The sequence below is a fragment of the Solanum tuberosum genome, unplaced genomic scaffold (assembly GCF_000226075.1).
Source record: "Solanum tuberosum cultivar DM 1-3 516 R44 unplaced genomic scaffold, SolTub_3.0 scf00034, whole genome shotgun sequence".
Lineage (NCBI taxonomy): Eukaryota > Viridiplantae > Streptophyta > Magnoliopsida > Solanales > Solanaceae > Solanum > Solanum tuberosum.
In genome coordinates this window covers 1,254,634-1,276,911 of record NW_006238962.1, presented here as the reverse complement: position 1 = coordinate 1,276,911, position 22,278 = coordinate 1,254,634, and the positions used below count along the sequence as shown (strand labels likewise).

Below are 22,278 nucleotides of genomic sequence, written 5' to 3'. Positions count from 1 at the left end.
CACATCTTTGTATTTGATTGAAGCATTTGGAATAGTAGTAAAATCATACCATGGGTTGTATTTGATTAGTGGTGATAGCAATTTATCGACGTTTACATTTTCACAGGGACAAGTAATGAAGGAGAGAAGAACTATTCTAGCTAGGATAACCTCTGTTTATTATATCCTATTGGTATTCGAAACAGTTTGATACAACGTCCACTTGCCCTGCAGGGAGATTATAAAGCTGCAGGTCCTAATGCTAACCATGTCTTTAAGAAGGACAAAAGAAAAGGCTAGCTCTTACTGGTTTGCCATCAAAATCTACTTTTATGATTAGATGGAATCAGAAGATAAGAACATTGTCCATCAACACATCTAGCTCTTCTCAGTCTAACTGTACGACTTCGACATATCTGTGTAGATTTAGCCTTGTTTCCTTCACATCTGACATCTAATTTACCTCTATCGAATAAAAATGGAGACGTGCAAAGCAACCCACAGTTGTTGGACAAAATTCTCTCAGCGCTAAAATCTATTTAGATAGCAATAAGAATAGTACTTATGTTATACATCATTGATCATGTTCAAATTGCCTTTTTAATGGCAATGAACTTTTTTCCCCATAATTTCTCATGTTCAAATTGCCTTTTTAATGATTACAAGGAAATGCAGCTATCAATCTTTTATTACATAAGAAGTTGTGCTACGAAAAAAATTTAAACATTATTGGAGCTTGGTGAAATTAAAATTGAATTGACATTCATAGCTTCTATATAAAGAGTCGGAGTTTTATACAGGAAAGCATATTCTACACTTGAGTACAACAGTATAAACTGACTATGTGTCCAAGTTCAATCACAGGTTACCAAAGCTGCAACCAATATGTTCTTGGGTGATTATGTCGATTCGATCTTGCATCATAACACTGTTACAATAAGAAGGAATGCGCAACAAGTAGAAGCATGTTTGTGAAGAAGGCAAGTTTTCAGAAGACTCCGAGGTTCTAGAGATGCAAAGTCTAGAATCTAAACCGCGAAAACCCTCTAGAGGTAGATACCTTATTGAAGTCCAGAAGAAAAGAAGCGCCTTTTTCTTCTCAGCAGACATACCCTCAACTATCTGCACGCAAAGAAAAAAAAGAAAAAAAATATGTGTTAGAAAGAGCGGGTTAAAGTGTGAAGTTGTAAATACTGTGACAATATATATATGACTACCTTCCAAAACCAGGATATTTGACGATCATTTTCTTCGTATCCATTGTAATCTGTATGTGCTTTCCAATCTTCGACAGAAATAGCAGTTCCACTCCCATCAAGCATTTTGTCAAGATCTTCAAGATATAAACTCCGAAACAAGGAAGTTTTGATACTTGAGGTAGTTATATCAGAAAAACCTTGAGAAAAATGAGCTATCTGCGAAGCAATTGCTATGACAAAACGATGTTGAATAAGGAGATTGACATACTGCTTCCTATTCTTACTGTTCACAACAACATCCTTCCCATCGGGACAAAGCTCGATTGTTGTTCTGGACCCCAATTCTTCAACATCATAAGCGAAGGTCAAGCTAAGTATATCTTGATCCACCGTCCCAGGGTCCATCTCGAGAATCTGCTTGCAGCTACTGTATAAGGTGGGATCTGCATCCCGAATATCCTCCAATGAAATATCCTCTCCAGCCAATTGCAAGAAGAATAGACGGTCAAATACAACTCCGATTTGTATTTTATGCATTAATGCCAATGCAATCATTCTACCACAGAAGGTGAAATACTCGAGGTGTAATGGATCCACCTTAGATGCTGCGACCAAAAATATATATTAATGACTAAAGTTAATTCTAGTTTGATGCAAATTTTTGCATAAAGGCGATAAAAGCTTACCTGAATTTGGAAAAAACCTTCTTCGATCATTTGGACAAGCAACAAAGAGAGCTTTGTGAGGATTGAACAACTCTCGACATACCAAGAAGAACCACTCTCTCAACACTCCGGACCCAATAGCTTCTTCATGTTTGAATTGCATTAACAGATCGCCTCGCAGCAATGCAGGATCCTGATCTACAATATACTCAAAAGATGCCTCCAACAAGTCGGACCTATCGATGAGCATCTCATATGACTCCTCCTTGTTTCCGGATCTAGCTTCTTCAAGCATCCTCATTGTGAAATGTCTCCGTACTTTGAAATTGGTTACCTCCTTGTGCTCAATGATCCACCGATAACCTTCAAAACTCTTTGCAAACGTCTCGATTAGAAAGCACAGTGAAAATTTTTGGTTACTCAACTTCTGCCAAAAGACCTCCGAGTTGTTAAACAACTTAGAAATGTTGTTTAACTCTTTCAGTATAACAAGATACTGAGACAGCCACGATACGATAAGCCTGCCATCTTCATCGATCAATCTCAGGTGATCTTCCAATTTCCTTAAACACCGCTCTATTTTATCTAGCAAATCATATAAAACGATATGTAAGTCAGATAAAATATGATGCAAGCTCTCAATGTACTCTCGGTCATACACTGCTTCATCGCTTGGACAGTCGAAAGGTTGTTGCATCAATGCCCTCACCAAGTACATGTACTCAGTAAAATCACGCACAATGCTCATCAGTGATAACCCCGTAAACTCAGTTGATCCCATACTCAATTCTAACTCACGCGATAAATCAGCAACTACAACCTCACGAACAAACATAAAAACATCATTCAATGCTAACAATTCATTAGCAACATTCTTCTTGCACCTTGCAATCCCAACGGCCTCTACTATTTCCCTTATAATACTCCGACAAAAACTATACAAGGGATCCTCAAGCCCAACAACTCTTCTCAGTAACTTACAGAACACTAATATCAATCGAGCACATTCACTGTATCTCTTCATATACAAATCAGTACTCATCAATGAATTGATGAATCTACGAATGGATTCATCAGCAACATCTTTCTTAGCATTATCTGGAGACATGTACATCATTACCAAGTCTGCAGGAGCAGACGAGGAAATGAATAAATGTATATAGTTATATGCTTTATCAGTAAACTGTCTCATTAACATGCCCATAGCCTTCAAATCCGAAGCACTGCAGACATAATCACTTTCCATAATTGTGGAGATTTTTAAAATTATCTCATTTGTGATTTTCCATGTCTGCAGATCATACGTGCTTGGCATTTTACCAACCAAATAAATAGTTGTATCATTCTGAACGTTGTAAAATGACAATGTCTCCGATTTACAGGAGAGTTGTCTTCCGTTATAGATTAGTCGCTGGTGATCTTCGGGAATACCAGTGATCATTCTGATTTTATTTTTAGTTACTTCTACGGAGTCATTAGAATAACCTCGAATAACTAAGGTTTCTGTTTTGGATAAAGAACGAACGAAGAACTGAATCGGAGTTTGATCAGTTCTCTTTCGTTTTCCAGTGATACCGCAGTTGTTATCACTGTTAATCATATCGGAAAAGTGAAGTGAAAAGGTGTAATGAAATGGTGGTGTGGTTTAGTTTAAAACTTAAGCAATCTCTTTATAGGAAAAAAAATGAGAAATTGGTCAAAAGATAATAAATCTATAGATAACAAATTGTGAATAAAGTCTTATTTCTTAGATTTTTCTCAAAATAGTCAAAATGTTATTTATTAGATTTTCCCCTAAAATTAATGGTCTAATTTTTTTCTTTTTGTAAGTTGTTTTTGGGGTAATTAAATTTAATGATGAGTTTATCTTAATGAGAAACATTTATTAGTCATTAAAGTGATTAAACTAGTTTGTTGAAAAAGAATACAAATGCATAAAGTGATGTAATTTGTCATCAAAGTAGTCAAATTAATGTATTTATGAATAGTATACATCATTAAATTTTGTTATTTGTATTTGATATAATGAGATAAGTACATATTACATGAAAATAAATGAATAATTGACTGTCATAATTGTTAGAGCTTATTGTCTAAAGTGAATCAATTACTTCATAAATAGTGAACATAATAAGCAAGTTTTTTTTTTTTAATTTTTTTTTTGTCATCAAACGTATATATTTGTATGTTAAAAAATATATTTGACTGCGAACTTTTAATTGTCTATTGAAATTTAAAAGGAATAATAATAATATACTATCTACTCAAAGAAAAACTATGATATATTGTAATGATTAGTTATTTAAATTCATTAAGAATGATTATGCATGGTTCGTTCTTCATGTATTTATTTCATCTCACACTTGTTTCTCTACACTTAAAAGAGTTATTTGATCATGGATGTATCTAGATGGGGTTCACGGAGTTCACGTAAATCTAAGTTTTTCTTCCTGAATCGTATATATTAGTGCTATATATTCTTTAAAAAGATACTTAAATATAGATGTCTCGAAATGTAGCTATAGTTGGACCTATAATTTTAAAAGTTAAACAATTTCAATGATAAAAGTTAGTAGGTTAAATTTAGGTTATATCTTAGATCCACCTTTTTTTTCCCGAAATTCTGAATAGTTAATTTGATCAACCTTATAAGTTGAAGTAGTTGGTAATTAAATATTTAAAGTTAAATCAACAAGTATAAGAGGAAGAAAGCATCAAATAATGTGTTTGTGAATGAATTTATGATAGGTATATTTTATTTAATAAAGGAAAGGATATTATAAGAAAGACAATATTAAACGTAAAATTCGAATAGTAAGTGATTAATTCATTATCCAAAGAAATTTAGAGAATATAGGTTTTACTATTCAAAATCATAATTCGAGAATTATTGAAATCGATAATGCAAGATTCTTTGAGAATGGTAAAGCTAGTGAGAGCGTTGAACGAAGAAGTGTCAAAATTTTGACTTGAGAGATCCAAAAGGACCTCTAGAACATGTCAAGCATACAAAAAAAAATGCAAATACCACAATGCTGAAAGAATGAAATAAACTAACAGTAGCAACTAGCTAAAGATTACAACTAAATTTCGAAAAAAAATGTAAACTAGCTAGCTATCTTGAGAATCAATCTTGATGAATGAGATGACGCGTTGTCACTGTGAAGAAGTTGGAGGAGACTTACGATGGTGTTCATGCCAAATTGCACATATGTCACGACTATACCAACATACCTACTATCTCTCTCCAGTATTGGTGGGAAGAAATCATCTAGTTGGAGGGGACTCATCGTCTGGAGGCACAGATGACCCAAAATCAATGTTTGGATACACACCAGGAGGTTGTTCTCGAGGTTGTATAGAGAATAACTGACTTGAATCACCTACCACGTCTGCCCACCCGTAGTGAGGCTCAGCCCTTAAATCACAAGTAAGATGTTTTACTTCGATGTATACCAGAACATAGATGAAAACATGCAAACATGGATGACTTTCACTTACTCGTAGTACGTTTTTTCATCCACAACCATGTCCCAGCTTTCACCAGTTGTGCTCTTGCCATATTTGTGTACCTTACTGATTGAGAACAAAGGGGCATACCTTGAGTCTTTTTTATATTATCATTTGGGTTTCAAAGAGGAAAATGTATCGAGGAAATCAATATGCAACTTGCAAGATATCATAGAACGCGATGAAACATTGAATGTATAGTCATAAAATTACCCATTTCCAAAGTGCTCCTCTCCCCATGTCCTTGACCACCCTGGATAATTACAACGAAAAAAATCAGGATTAATATCATATCAATGTTCAAGAAAAGAACAGTTAACTTGCCCCTAAACTTGAATGAATTACTTGTAAAATTATAAACTCAGATCTTACGAACATAGCAAGTGATATATGTTTGATGGATTCCGTTCTAGCTTGAATAATCACTTATTATAGGAATTAAAATGTGTAAGACATATCATAAAAGGTTAGTATGCATAAAATATATTATGCAACTGTTGACAACAGTGGGAAAAACAAGATAGGACCTACTTTCGCTGTTGAGTGATGCATGCCAAGTCTCCCCTTGCCGTGAACCAATGCCAGCGAAAAATTTCTCCTCCCATTTATCTCCCCATTTTGTTCCCAATTCACTTTCTGCCCACTTATCCGTCCTGAGAAAGAGAGTATATAATTCTATAAGCAACAAAATGTGGAGGTGAATCGTTTTGTTTGCCACAAATAGGTCATACATAAGCAGTTAAGCACTCTATTATCTTATAAAAGCAAATTATCGAACCTCAATTATACTATTAGTGAAGGCACAAATAGGTCATACATAAGCAGTTAAGCACTCGATTATCTTATAAAGCAAAGTTATCGACCTCAATTATTCTATTAGTGAAGGCACAAATAGGTCATACATAAGCAGTTAAGCAACTCTATTATCTTATAAAAGCAAATTATCGACCTCAATTATACTATTAGTGTAAGGCACAAATAGGTCACACATAAGCAGTTAAGCAACTCTATTATCTTATAAAAGCAAATTATCGAACCTCAATTATACTATTAGTGTAAGGCACAAATAGGTCATACATAAGCAGTTAAGCACTCGATTATCTTATAAAGCAAATTATCGACCTCAATTATACTATTAGTGTAAGGCACAAATAGGTCACACATAAGCAGTTAAGCAACTCTATTATCTTATAAAAGCAAATTATCGACCTCAATTATTCTATTAGTGAAGGCACAAATAGGTCATACATAAGCAGTTAAGCAACTCTATTATCTTATAAAGCAAATTATCGACCTCAATTATACTATTAGTGAAGGCATATATCTTAGCTTTCTCATTCAAATATTTTTTTTTATGAAGTAAAGGTTTTTGTTGAAAATCAGTAACAAGGAGGCACTGCAACAAGTACAAAAGGTTTAATATTCCAACTTCCATATTAAAAATTTCCAACAAGTCCAGCGTATCTGACAACTTGAAGCAACTCCTTTTCGTCTTTAAGAAAACAAGTTAAATAAGGTACCTTTTTATTTTGGATAACAGAAAAACAACATACCATTTAAGGACAGATCCTCTTCCATCATATTCCTCTCCCCATTTTTCCCACCATGACTGTTCATTCAGTCTACCGTACTTGTGGGCTCCTTTCTCTGTCCAACCCTTTGCATCATACTTTTCTGACCTGCATCAAAACAATGTGATTTAACACGATTGTTCATGGCAACATGATTATGAATCTTCCATTTCACAAGTCTTACCAATTCTCATACCACCCAGCATTTTCTGTACCCGATTTTGCTTGTTTTTGTGCACTCCTCTCTATCCTAGCTAAATTGCTGCAGTAAGAAAATGCAGTGTTATATATGTGTAATGGTTTTGTCAAAGCATTAAATACAGCGATATTAAAACACGAAAGTAAGCAGGAGGATTCAGCAGCATATAATATCAAAAAAAGTTGGATACAACCTCCACTCATCTTGATGAAGAACTTCCTGCCACGTTTCCAACCATGAATCTCCTTCAGCATTTCTCCCGGATTTTTCTACGCCTACAATCATTAAACAAACAAAAACGTGAATAAATTATGAATCCCAGAAGTACAAGTGACATTGCTTGACTAAAAGCAATACTCAGATCAATGAGTAATATGGTTACAACATATAAATGTAAGACAAAAATTAGTATTACCTAATTCTTTGTAACCAGTCCAGTCACTTTTTTCCCACCACTGTCAAGGAGATCAAGAAATCCAATTAAATGCATCCACCTGGGATGATACTTGATAAGGTTATAAAGAAATGCCAACAAATTAATATTGAGATCAGCAATGATCAAGAACCTCCCAGTGTATGCTTATCTAGTTGCATATTTAATAACTCAGGCTTATATAGTATGCACAGAATTTATAAGCAAAAGATAGATCAATCAGACTTACAAACTTGTAACTAGGACTAATTGGAATATCCACAACGAATATTCCTAGATGCGAACCACTAACTTTTTTCAACTACATGTTAGTTCCTTAGAAAGTGAAAACCAGCGCAAACTTTAGCTTGAGAGGAAGCTCAATAATATGCATGCGTGTTCTAAACATAGTATGCTGGTTGACTATGTTTCTTAAATACAATCTTTTGACATCCATAGCAATACAACCTTAATAACATATGTACCATTTCTTTCCATTCTGAGGCATCATCGTGGCTCTTCCCACCCATTTTGGTCCATCGGCATCGGTATCCATTTTCACCACTGTTTTCTCCACTCTTTCGGTACCAAGTACTACCATCTTCGTTAGTCCCAGATTCATTGACATTCTCGTTTAGCATATCGATGCCCCACTCTTTCTCATTAGCAATACCAGTGTCTAATAAGAAAGCAGAAAATTTATCATCAAGTACCAGTGTACCACTAAGGCCCTTAAAATATTAGAGGATATTGACTAAATCTAGAGTGAACGAAAAGTTTTCTGATAGGCAAGGAGGCTGGAACCATTATAGTACCTCGTTTTGGTGGAGAGTCATGAGATTGAGGGCCTGAATTTCTTGGAGTGCAACGTGGGAAGAACTGTTCTTGCTTTGAAGCAAATCGGGATCTACAAAATAAAAAACTATTACAAGCAAACAAACAAACAAACATCCCTTTCCAATCAATCATAGCAAAGGAGGGAAAGGGAAAAGTTGAGGTGAACATCTTCTACTATCTCAGAAACTCAAAGACTCTTTTAAGATTTCATATCAAGGCTACCAAGTATACAATGAATAGGTTGGTGATTGGCCTTCAAGACAGGTTATGGACCTTTACCATTCTCAGAAGTTGCTAAGTGCGACCATTTCAATTGTTCAAACTCAATTGTGATACCAAGCAACACAAATATATTCCTTTATAGGCAACAAACAAGCATTTTATTTTGTTTTACAATCCAAAAGAAGTGTGAAGTGTTAGGATACTTCTACTTTTTGTTTATTTGGTGATCACAGATAGAAAAGTGCACCAGTAAGATGAATATAGTGTACAAAAGATGAATCGTGCGAAAAATTCACAGATTATCAATGTCGATTTTGATAACAGATGTATCGTTCACAGTGAATCAATTAGGATGTTCACAATGGGGTTGAAGACATGGAAAAGTTATAAAAAATAGATGGACAACCACCCAAATCACCTGCTATTGAGGTTTTAACAAAACATATTACAAGGAGCTTTAGCAGAGGATATGAATCATCTTTTGTCCATCGCAAAATGGAGAATTCAAGGAATGACATGCTACATAAGTTCTGAAAATATTCACGAATAAGACAGTCAAAGACAACTAGAAGCTAAGAGAACACGAATCAAATGCTAAATCATTAAATAAATGTTTGTAAAGCTACAGTGTGGTGCATTTGGAAAGCAAAGAAAGAAAAGAAAGACCTTTGACAAAAGATAACACCTTTGCTCAACTTACTTTCTCTTCTTGTATTTAAATAAATAACACCCTTCTTCAATTTCGGACGACAATAATATTTTGTAAGTATCCAAAGCACATATGAGTCTACATATTTTATGCCAAGACTAGTCGCACCTTAGGTAGTTCTCCCTCCATTTTAATTTGTTTGTCTTACTTTCCTTTTACGTCCGTTTAAGAAAGAATGCATCTTTCCTTATTATTTTCAACTCTTTAATTTCAACTTTCCACCTAACATGTTTATGTCCACAAGATTAAACAACATTTTGGTACAATCCTTAGTTCAATTCAAAAGTCTTCTTTAATTTTCTAAACGCTGTGCCAAGTCAAAACCATACAAACAAATTAAACCAGATGGAGTAATTGCTTTGTTGCTCGTTGTCATGTATTCGTTTCCTACCACAAAGTTTCTCTAATATATAGAGTATATACAAGGTAAAGCTACCTCCTTCAATATGGATTGTCATCTACTCCTATAATGAGGTGACTTGACATAAATTAAATTGATTTCTCAGTTGGTCAGTCAACTCATATATAAGAAAGTCACCTTTCTTCTTGATTTAAATTTTCTACAACGAAGAAAGTGACTTTCTGAAATAATAACTATTAGTCAAACTATCATCATATATATTAGTCGAGTAATCATCACGAATTATCTCATAATGAAAGATCAACAATTTTTTACATGAATTCACTTACTAAATTACCCTTATCATAAAAATACTAAAAGCAAAAGCAAAAGAGGAAACTTTTAAGGGAAAAAAGCTCACTTTGGAGATGCAAACGGCATTGTAGAAGAAGAAGAAGCCTGCACTTTAACCCGATAACTATGACTGCTCTTCTTACTATCAAATCTCCAGTTCTCGCATTTCTCAACACACCCATTAATCCCTCTGATTGGTACCACAGAACCCGAACAACAACACTTCACTCCAAAAACCCTTCTTCTCTTCCTCTGTAACTCCACAAATCCAATTCCTACATCGACCCTTTTGAGCTTACCTCCCAATGGACCCATTAACCCATTAGAACCCGTCGCCGCTGTCGCTGCCGCCGCCATTGCAATTATTTACGAAAATGCCACTGAAAATGGTGGAGTTTTATGGGATTGAAGAGTTTGAAGTTTAATTGAAAATGGGAAGTGGAAAATCGAGCAAGAATTACACTGAACTGAGGACTCAAAAAATCAGCAAAAAAAAATAAAAAATTTAATTATATGATCTGTAAAATGAAATATTTTTAATTTAAGGAATTTATTAGAGTGGTTCAATGGGATTTGTAAATCACTTTGCCACACAAGATTTGTCACGTAGTAATTTATGGTGACTCAGCATAGCCCATTTTGGATAAAATATTTCCAAAACATAGGGATCGTTTGGTTGCTAGTTAGAAAGGAGTTATATTTACGTATTATAACTAATACATAGATAACTAAATACTCATATGATTACTACCTACACAACTAAATTTGTATGTTTTTAATTTTTTTCGTTATTAATAACTACGTAACTCTAATCAGCAACCAAGCGATCATTTGCTACTTTATTAGTGGTCAATACACACATGTGACATGACACATCAACAAAAGTGTTATGGTGATATGGCATAAGGTACATGTTGACGTTAGAAACTCCTAACTCTCCCACATGACTCTGGGACACACATTTTTCATGGTGAAAGCAAGGCCACATGATTTTTGTAACATAAGAGAATAGGACAAAGAGTAAAATGTTGTTTTTCGTATAACTTTTAATTATTTTGAATTGGCAATTATTGTGACTTATAGTACTTTTTACGTAGTTTACAAATATATAAATTTCATTTCAAAAAATTTGAAGATTTCATGCGCAAATTTTCCAGTCAAACTTAAACTGTTTGACTCTCGAAAAATAAAAAATATCACATAAATTGAGACGGAAGAAGTATTATATATGTCGTGTCTATTTGGATAAGCTCAACAAGAAGAGAAAAAAAAGGCTTTGTTTACAAAGTATTAGGCTGAGTTAAGGGGTGAACAAAATTTCAAACCCCACACAAGTAGGGAGCACAAAATCATGTGGTTGGGGAAATCTAACAATTGGCCTATACTAAACTTACTCACAAGTCACAACCAACCATAGCCTTACCCCACAAATAACGGGTAGCGGAGTCAAAATTTTTACTATAAAAATTTAAAACATATATAATAATAATATATTCAATGTAATTTTATAGGGATTTGGGAAGAATAGAGCGAAAGTAAATCTTACTTCTATCTTGTAGAAATAAAAAAATTGTTTAGACCCTCATCTTAAATAAAACATGTCAAACTGTTTGAAAAAAAAAGGGATACAAATATGAGAGCAGTAACAACTATGAAATAAATACGAAAATGGAGAGTATTACACAACATATAGGAGAAAAAATAGTAGTAACAACGAAATAATACAATGGTAGAAGCACAAAAAATGCAAGCAATAACCAGAATCAAAGAACAAGAAAAGATTTAAACTATTATTATAAATAAATATAGGAAGAAGTTAAAAGAAATTCGATATATATTTTAAATTTTCTATAAAGGGTCCGGATGAACCCCTTCCAAATCCCTAGCTCCGCCTATGCCTACAAGTACATTAGGTAGAAAACTCACATGTGTTGTTTATTTTGAACAAAATACTGTAATTTTAACAATTAAAATAAGAATAACAACACTTAACAATGATTAAATGATAAATATGTTTATAAAAAATAATAGTATCTTATATTTATTTATTTGGCGTAAATATCTAATATAACTTTTTACCAAGTATGTCATATTTTGATGTTTGAACCTTTTCTTGATGCTAAGCTCTCAAAGACTAAACACAATTTGGTTCAAACTCATGTATCTACGACACCAATAACTATGCCTCAATCCTCAACAAGTTAAATCCGCTACATAAATCATCACTACTCCGAGCTCAACTCATGTCATCGTCAAACCTAAGTATCTACAAAAATACAAATCCAGAAACATTCAAAGAACAACTATAGCAGGTTATATTTGAACTCTCAACAAATGTTTACCCAACAAAGTTAGTATGTAAATTAGCAATTAACATTCTCGTCTATGTATACAACAATGTTTGAACACTATACCAGTAAAAAATTTCCCTCTCGGGGAGCTCCATCTAAGCGGCTACACTTCACGAATTCAAGCATTGTGGATCATAGGCCTCCAAGCTACTATAAGTTCAAGCTCGTGCCCGATAACTCTTAACTGAATATCTCAAGGAGAAGAGGATCCGTGTTACTGTGTGGTCAAGGCTTCAGCCACGGGCATTCACAATTGAATGCGTTGAAAATAGGTTAATGCCCGAAGAACTCTTTTAAGGAAGGCTGGTTTATATACAGGTAAAACCTCTCGAAAGGTAATCTTTGATCCTTTCTCAATCTGAAAGCAACTCGTCCAACTCAGTATCCTCAGACATGGAAGAGTCATAATCGGTACTTGTTCCATTGGAAAAAGCTTCAGATTTGGAGCTACCAAGTGAAACTTCGCCCAGAGGGTTATCTTCATCTTCTTCTTCATCCTCAGGATCAGTCATTTCTGGCTCATAATCTACATTTTCATCATGAGCAACTGCCTCAATATCTTTCTTCCTATCATCACCGTCTTCCTTCTTAGCTACATTGTCTTTACCACTTTTTCGATGATCCCAATCCATTTTCTTTTCAGCCTCGGCATCCTCACAGATGCATGTTGATGGATTTTCGTGAAACTCACCCCTCCCTGGCCTCACCTCCTTGGGATCCCCCATGAATCCTCTTTGAAACGTATGAACTCTAGAAGAAAATTCCTCCGTTGTCATGTTATTTCTATTTAGGAACACACGATTCAGTTTCTTAGCATTTGGGCGAATGGTAGGTTTATGACCGAAATATCTCCTACATCAAAAGAAAAGATATATTAGCCAGAATCTAAATAAAATTTGCAGAACAATTCGAAAGGCCGGAAAGGGAAGCAGTATACCTTCGTCCTGCTAAAATTTTTGCCATGTTTCCGTTGTTATTAGTGACAAATACATCACTTTCATCACAAACTATGAAGTCAAGAGCAGCCATTCTAGAAGAATATGTAGAAAATGGTTCTAACTCTTCCTTGCTGGCAATAGTGTCCTTTGAGTAAAAGTTTGGAAAGAGGGCCTTTAATGGAGCCAATGTCTCTTCACCTCCATACACTTCACCAGATGCTACGTAAATATGAACGTCTTCTCCATATCCAAGTGCTCTTAGCATCAAGCCAACTTCTTCAGGAGTAAGAGGGCATCTTCCTTGCCTCCTCGCCTTTTCCGGGTTGCTGTTCTGCACATGTATTAAAAAAGAGTTTACACACACTTCAGTCCTTGGACTATTCTATCATATGGTGTGGAAGACAGGGAAATTGCCTCCATTAACCTAAAAATATCTCATAAAAACAATTTTCTCTCTCTCTCTCTCACACACACACACTTATTTCTCCTAATACTGCTGAGAGAGAGACCTGGGCCTCACAAGGATGACAGAAATCCAGTTTATTTCCCAGATTATCCAGTGTCACACTACTTCTCTTCTTCGATAGATCTTTTACATTGTATTGTAAAAAATTGAAAATCTGAACAGAAGTGAGAGATATAAATAGAGAAAAAATGCTTAAGTGGAGCAAACAGTCAAATCTGTAAACTACATTGTCCTGATGATACATTAGGAAATGACCAAAAATCTGAAATTTTCGGGATCTCACATGTAAAGTTTTCCACCTCCGCCGTATCTTTCCCAGTTCTGTCCTCTCCTTATCCCCTCCACCATAATAGCATCCAGAGAATGCAAGCATATCAGGTTCAAACCTGTAAACAATACACTATAAGCAAACTTATTCTTCTCTAGAATTCCCAAAACTGCAGCAAAGCATTTCTCCCCATCCAAAGTGAACATGTCATCTAAAAAAAGAATACATCAAGTAGATTATCATGAATTCTGAACCAGTCATCTCATATGCAATTTGTTCAAGGACCAAAGTCCTACAAAATCATCATATGTTACAAATGAAACATAACATTTCATTTCAGAATAGAAGCATCCGTGAACAGTGATTGTAGTAGACAAACTCTTCAGCTTACTGAAGGGAAACATGCAATAAACACACTAAGAAAAATACCCAGGACATTACATTCGGTTCTGCACTTGAAGGACATAACTAGCAGCAGTCATAAGGAAATGGCAGACAAAAGGAAAAGACAGAGAAATAAAATAAGAAATAGAAATCATAAAACCAAGTCAGATCTTATGACTAACCTTAGGTGAAGGGCAATATAATGCTTGCTACTCATTCTCATTCGCTGGACCAATTTCTCACCCATTTTGAGTATAGGGTCCGCAAACTTCAGGGCATGATAATTGACTCTGCATCTAAGCTTTTGCAAATCTGTATCCAGCTTATTTGCAAGTCGATAGTCAAACTTGCTGATCTGTACAGCCTGTCACAAGAAGTAGACTGCTAATACAGGTCTGAGATATCAATAATACACAATACTAATAGACATCATACAGAAAAGAACAATCCCCTGTTCCCTGCAACCAGGAATAAGCTAGATACTTTCTGTTATTTGAAACAGAGGACTGGTTTTCCACTTACTGTACCAGACAATTGTATTTTTTTTGGGTTAAGAGTTCCCAAAAAAAAAAATCTCAAAAAAAAGAGTTCCCAAAATTAACATATTAGAGTTAGTGAAGCTTCAGGGCCTAGTTCTCTTGAAAACCAATTTTCAAACATTTAAGACTGATAAACTTGAGGCAATGAGACAACAATAATCTCCTCAACCGCCAACCTAAAAGAGTTAGAACAAGGATACTTAAAGATGTTTTCTGATGGAATATCATTATCTTATAAAAGAAATCCTTCCTTTGAGCGTTGAAAATAAATGAGATTTTACTACTCATAACCAAGATAATTCATGATTCTTCAAAAACTTATAGCAGTTTGCTTCCATTTGAATCAGTGATCACTTTCCCGAAGCATCAACAAAAATCTAAAGTTGGCAAGAGGTTCCAGGAAGTACCCAAGTATTAGTGCCTCGACTCCTTAATCTAGTAAGTTTAGGAAGTTCAGTTACAACAACTGAAAAGGATGCAAAATTTACAGAATCTTATAGGTTCCATAGCCTAGACCCCTGAGATTGAATGTAAATACTCCAAAAAAAGTAACTCGCAGTGCAGTAAATAATTAATAAAAGTGTGATTCTCAGATAGGTTTCCATTCATTCACAAATTGCTAAGAAATACAAGTGTCTTGAAAACTCACATGTCTTTTCATGAGTACAGGCAATACACGATTTATATAACATCTGTCACTGCACTTTCTAGGAACACGCATTCTATGTGGTGTCCATATCTGCCCTCTTCTAAGCGGAAGGTCTTTTATAATTGTAACATCTGTTGTTAGATGTTTTATAAACCAATCAACATCAAATATGTCAGAGAAGTCACTGCAAGAGAAAAGGAGATCATTTCACTTTCACAGTTACAAGCAGGATTATTAGCATTTTAAATGTACCTATACAATAAGTTCAGTGATGGTTGGAGAAACCACTATGCAAGAAAATACTAAATCATTCTTCTGATACTACTCACTCACCTAGAATCTTTCCAGAAAGACGTCTTGTCCAACTTTGGAACAACAAGAGTAGCATTTAAAATGCGAGCAGCAACAACAGCATCAGTTATCTGCCATAAAGATGGGCCAGCTTACACTGTTAACTATAGGCCAATTTAACTTAAAAGTGCAAATAACTATAGTGCAATCATCAAATCCTAGAGCATGATTATGCAGACATATTGGCTATCACTAGATATGAAATTTGTTCTGGAGATTTTGTAATCATTACTTCTCTGTCCAATCAAATTAGGTGCATCTTGAGGTGCTAATGAATCAATGATCAATCAATCAACTATAACTCAGTCCCCATTTAGTTGCACTCGTTTACCGATCAAGAATATCTTGCAAAAATCAACAACATTGATATGACAGAACGCCACAAACTGAACACAAAATTCTGCAACACTTGAACAACCATTAGATGTTGTGTCCCACCAGTTGCATAAAGCTACTCCACTTGCTGGTATAGAAAACCTCCTAATTAATGGGCATTGTTCACTGTGAAATCTAATGCCTTAATTTTCACTATGTGCATGTGCTTACAACAATACCAACAACTATGTCTCAATACCAAACTAGTTGAGTTGGCTAAAAGCCTAAAACAGTCTTCTACATCCATTCAGCTTCATTTGGACCTCTTTATTACAATACACAGTAATTTGTCTTTTAAGACATTAAGGGTGCCGATCAATCCATGTTCTGATGTAGCCGTATCTAGAAAAGCACATCCCAAGACATTTTTATAATGATTTTCCTCATAAATAGACTAGCTTTAACAATTGTGAACCTAAAGCAACCTGATACCTTTATTCGGGCTTGCTTGTGCATTAACTATCTAAAATTAGAAAAGACAAGGTCATTTGAACTACCCTATAAAATATGACAATCACTGAATCAACTACCTTATTTGTCTGTAAGTGTTGGAAAAAAACAGTTTCTCGATCAGAATCTCATTTCTAGTTAGTCAACAAATTAAAACAGAAATCATATTCAATTCTAAAAAACCAATCTGGTAATTTTTTTTAAATATTTTTTTGATAACCGAGAAATCTGTCTGTGACCCGCCCTTTAGACCAATCATAGCCTTCTAAACTCAGTGGATAAATGGGTCCGCCCCTCTACAATCTGGTAATATTTTCTTACCCCAGTTCTCTGTTGGTTAAGACCTCCACTGGTCACAATCAACAAGTATCGATTCGGATGTGTGATAGTTTTGGCTTCTGCAATTTGAAACAGTACAAATACGCAATCAGATTTCAATGATCAAATTCAACCTGATTAATAACTCCATCATTGCTGCTACATAAACATACTAAAACAAAATGATTACTTTTTTTTCAAATACAAATAGTATAAAAGAAGCTGAGCTATTGAGCTCATTTTCGAGTTTACGCACTTGCAAATTTACTGCTGGCATTACTGCATCCATAGAAAAACTTCGAATTTTTCGAACTCCAGAGATCACGATTATGAACTCCTGCACTGATCTAGAACTCAACAATCAACCACACCACATTTAGCAACCTTAGATCCAAATCAAATCTCAAATAAAACCAATAAGATTCAGATTAAATCCTAACCTTAACACGAGATGAAGGAACTTTAATCTCATTACCACCGCCTTTTCCTCCCTACAAATAACAAATTATGTAATTAAATTAATACTTTATCATATTATTAATCAATCAATTAACACATCATAATTAAATTAAACATTTTAGCATTTTCTCGTGAGCGTGATTATTAATGTAATGTACCGATGAATCATCACGATGGAGGTGGCGGAGGTGATTATCATCATTAGGAGACGGCGCGAGGATTGATAGGAAGAGGAATAGGAAGAGGATAATGGCGGAAACAGCAAAAATTGCCGGGAACAGAAACCGCACACGGCTGTGATGATGCTGGTGGCGCCGCCGTGGAATAGCCATACGGCGGCGATGATTGGTGGTCGGAAGCGTTTTTGCTGGTTTTGACTCCTCCTCCGGTGGTGTCGCGGAGGAGAGGGTTTAGGGGTATTATTGGAAATACAGATTTGTTATTCTTTCTTCTTCAAGGAGAGACGATTTTGGGGTTTTAGGCCCCATAACGACAACGATTTGCATTGTAGGAAACTCTTTTTCTGTTTTTAGCTTTTGGAAAGATCAAATTTTGTTCAATCCGTTCGGTGTTCGGTTCTCATATTAGATTTCGAATGTTAAAGTGAGGGATTCATTACACATTTTTTTGTTTTTTTCATATTTATCTTCCCTTCTCGACAACAGATCTTATTCATCTCACCATAATTTTCAGATGACGCAGATCAATTATTTACCATACAAGTAGTAATAAATTATTGGAAATGATTAATTTGAATTTGTATTGTGTCATTAAAGTGAACGGCTCATTATTAAAAAAATCATATTTACGTTTCTAAATGAAGAAATCTTATTCATATCATCATGATCTTCGGATAACAAATCAATTATTTACCACACAAATTTGTAAGAAATTAATTATTAAATTTTGAATTAATGATTAATTTGAATTCGTATTGTTAATGTTAAGTAAAGGGATGATTATAAGAATTTTTTTCATATTTGTATTCTAAACGAAGAAATCTTATTCATTTTACCATGATCTTCGGATGATAGATCAATTATTTACCAGGCAAGTTGTAATAAATTATTGAAAATGACAAAAGACAACAAAAGAAGAAATATTAGTTTATGTGAATTAATATATTAGGAGTAATTAAAGAAAAGGGAAGAAACAAAACAAACAAAAAAAGCAAAAAGGGGAGTGTGTTTGTGATTTAGATCTTTGAATTGTTGGTTACTTGAGGATTAGGTAAGATTTGGGGTTGAAAAAATGTTTGACTAGAAAAGTAGGTTTAACTGACCATTAGATGTACATTTTTAATGACCATCGTGTCCGCGACTAATTTCACGAGATAGTTATCAATAACAGGTGACACAGAACTTTGTTCACTAAAGCTAGGATTGATGGAAATAATCACGTAATATTTTTATATTAACATGTCATCTAACATCAAGGGGTGTGCAGAGAAGGTCTCGTATTCGAGTAGTATGAATGAAGAATTTCTTGGTAGAAAACGTTTTTTTCCTATAATGAGCTTATTTGATGTAAATCAGATAAATCGAGCTAGTAAATTTCGGATGTCAAAGTGTAATAGCTAGTAATTCGTTGTTTTGTTATTTGTAGATTGGATCTATGATTAAATTATTGAAAGCTCATCAACTATAGTTTCCCACTTAAAGTCACTTTCTAATAAATTTAATTGCAATTTGTAGATTGGACTTGTGATTAAACTAATGAAAGTTTACTAGCTCCACTACTTTGAAGTCATTTTCTAACAAATTCAAGATTTCATTGTACCGACTACGTGTATGCATTTATGAACTCTACGGAACTTTATCAATTCCTACGCGACACTAAGCAAAACTGCTAATATCCGCGGTGCCCTCTAGATTGTACTGAATATACTAGGCTAGAATGTCAATATTGTACCTTTAGAGTTGCGGGCCAATGTCAAAGAGACAGTGCTCATGAAGGCATTTTGAAGCTCAAAGAACATGTCATTACTAGCTAAACATGGCATATCTACTGGCTCTAGTATTTACAGGCTTTCAAGGAATGGAATATTACTATCAAACACCCTTCACTATATCGGATAGTATTTATGTTCTACCTTTTTCCTGGCAACTTTTCGTGGTTTTCATGTGGTTATAGGCACTATTGACTCTACTAGTTTTGGTTATAGGTAATTTTGATACTATTTATAATAGTTATTTTATATTAAACATGCATACATGTTACTCTATGATGTAAAAGAATATAATATTTCTTTAAAATATGTTTTTTATATAGAACTTTCCACACAATTTTTATATTAGATTTGAGATATATTTGTCTACCTATAATAATTAACATGTTTGTCCACCTGAAAAAGATAATGCAAAAGAAAAAAAAACTCCTAATTGTTTTTTAATGCAAACCAATTTAATTAGTATTATATGTGGTAATAAGTGGTTATTCAAGAGATATTGCTACGTGGAATTTACTTCAACATTTATGGTGTGAAGATTTTATTAAGTCATTAAGGCAGTAAATATTTATAAAAATGGTGAAAAAAATGTAAAAATATGATATTATGATTCATTGTAATGTAACTTGTCATTTAAGGTCTTTCCACTTGTAATATGATACATGATTTATTATTTAATGATTAATTAAATTATTTATTATTTAATAATTAATTAAATGATTTATAATATTATAATTTAGTATAGGGGTAAAATGGTAATCCAATTTTGCATTTTAAAGCTTCCTACTTTTTATAATACTAGTCTCTAGACACTTGCGTTGCACGTGTGTCCCATATAAGTAGTTCATACAAAATAAATCATATTAAAAATACATTGCAATGAACATAGAATAAAGTAAAAAAGTACAAGCTGAAATAGATGAATAGTAAACTTATATTCGAATGACTTCTTCGTTGAACAATAGATGATTAAATATTATTTGAAACTACAAAATTCAACATCTAAATTTAGCTAGGTAGCTAAAAAGTATAATGAATTATATTTTGAGCAACATTTAATGTATTCATATATTACATGATACTCTTCCATAAGTAATGTTCTTAATGCATATTCCACTTTATTGTTTTGATTACCGATTTCAACGGTTAGAGTAGTTTCATTCATCCACTTATAATTATACAATTAGGAAAACATTAATAAACATAAATCACCAAAATATTATAAATGAATACCTATTTTTTTTCATTTATCCACTTTTTTTTTACCAATTTTAGCAAATTTAAGGTATCAAAAATTAAAGTTTTAAATAACTTCAAGCTAAGCAAAGACTCAAAGCTAATGTCAAAGACATGACATATAAGAGGACCAAAAGTCAATCTCCAACACTTCTATGTCAATACATCGGTTTGATTTTAACTCATAAACATGAATATAAGAAACATTGATAATTTATAAAACTTAAAACTTATAAAATAAAATATTATATAAACAAGAATAATATATATTTACAATTGCAGGAGTTAGGCTTCTCATAGGGCACAATGTCTTTCAGATATTTGGGAGTTCCCTTAAGTACTAAGAGAGTAACTATTGTGCAATGCCAACCACTGATTGACAAGATCATGGGAAGAATTCAGAACTTGACATCTAGGTTCCTTTCATATGCAAGCAAAGTTCAACTTATCAAGAGTGTATTATTCTCTATTCAAGTGTTCTGGTCGCAAGTGTTTATCTTGCCAAAGAAAGTGATCAAATGTATTGAAGGATTGTGCAGAACTGGAGGTACAGATACATCAAAAAAAGCTTTGATTGCTTGGGATCAGCTATGTAAACCAAGGATTGCAGGTGGATTATTACGGCCCGTTTGGATTGGCTTAAAAGTTTGTCAAACTTACTTTTAAGTCAGTTTTTGACTTCTGGAAGTGTTTGGCAAATATAAAAAATAACTTAAAATAAGTTACGAAGTGTTTGGCAAGGTAAAAAATGACTTAAAATAAGTCAGAAACCAAAAGTAGGTCTCCCCCTACTTTTTATTTTTTGACTTAAAAGTCATTTTGGTTTGACTTTTTATTTTGACTTAAAAGCTACTTTTTTTAAGTCAATCCAAACGGGCTCTAAATATCCTAAGTATTTAGGAGTGGAATAAGGCAGCCATCTGTTAACTTTTGTGGAACCTGAGCAAAAAGAAGGACAAGTTATGGGTGCAATGGGTGCATATGTATTATGGGAAACAGGGGACAGTGTGGAACATACAAGCCTCGTGGATGATGCAGAAGATACTACAAGTATACAAAGATTTGGAGGTTGTGGGGTGGAATGAAGCACAAGTAATACAAGTTGAGAAATTCTCAACAAAACAAGTGTATCAACTGCTGAGAGGGGAATATCCTAACGTGGAATGGAGGAAACTGGTGTGCAATACTATTGCTTGCCCAAAATGGAGCTTTATCTTATACTTAACTCTACATGGGAGACTACTGACAAAAGAATGGCTTATTGTTTGAGGAAGTGTGGATAACAAGACAGGTCTGGCAGAAGATTTTACAATGGCAAAAAATCCAAAAGCAAGCATCAGGATGGAACAAGGAGCAGAGATCGGCACTTGACCATTACAAAGGGAACTCACCAGAAGCTGGAATATTTCGAACCACACTTGCAGCCAGTGTTTATTATATCTGGCAGGAGAGGGACCATAGGATCTTTCAGAAGAATGTTAAATTAGGTCTTAGGCCTAACTCACACCCCAAAAGCTAGCTCAAAGGGAGGAGGATTGCCCAAGCCTTA

General features: G+C 34.1%; 3 protein-coding genes across 3 annotated transcripts; all 3 read right to left on the bottom strand.

Annotated features, from left to right (window-relative positions):
- Positions 1-837: 837 nt before the first annotated feature.
- On the bottom strand, positions 838-3,443 carry LOC102604814 (E3 ubiquitin-protein ligase UPL5-like). Its single transcript, XM_015306656.1, has 4 exons — positions 1,865-3,443; positions 1,197-1,783; positions 1,040-1,101; positions 838-907 (listed from the first exon to the last, which is right to left on the bottom strand). The coding sequence occupies exons 1-4, from the start codon at positions 3,441-3,443 to the stop codon at positions 838-840; spliced, it is 2,298 nt and encodes a 765-aa protein (XP_015162142.1).
- Positions 3,444-4,777: 1,334 nt separating this feature from the next.
- Positions 4,778-10,494, bottom strand: LOC102580145 (uncharacterized). The gene is made up of 11 exons (XM_006342482.2): positions 10,065-10,494; positions 8,351-8,442; positions 8,021-8,214; positions 7,539-7,578; positions 7,317-7,398; positions 7,109-7,186; positions 6,907-7,032; positions 5,885-6,006; positions 5,567-5,606; positions 5,345-5,419; positions 4,778-5,261 (listed from the first exon to the last, which is right to left on the bottom strand). The coding sequence occupies exons 1-11, from the start codon at positions 10,352-10,354 to the stop codon at positions 5,111-5,113; spliced, it is 1,290 nt and encodes a 429-aa protein (XP_006342544.1). The 5' UTR covers positions 10,355-10,494; the 3' UTR covers positions 4,778-5,110.
- A 1,794-nt stretch (positions 10,495-12,288) lies between these two features.
- Positions 12,289-18,060, bottom strand: LOC102579823 (uncharacterized protein At1g04910-like). The gene is made up of 10 exons (XM_006342481.2): positions 17,704-18,060; positions 17,527-17,577; positions 17,343-17,433; positions 17,090-17,166; positions 15,926-16,014; positions 15,593-15,776; positions 14,587-14,768; positions 14,036-14,138; positions 13,286-13,617; positions 12,289-13,200 (listed from the first exon to the last, which is right to left on the bottom strand). The coding sequence occupies exons 1-10, from the start codon at positions 17,875-17,877 to the stop codon at positions 12,702-12,704; spliced, it is 1,782 nt and encodes a 593-aa protein (XP_006342543.1). The 5' UTR covers positions 17,878-18,060; the 3' UTR covers positions 12,289-12,701.
- Between the last annotated feature and the right edge of the window lie 4,218 nt (positions 18,061-22,278).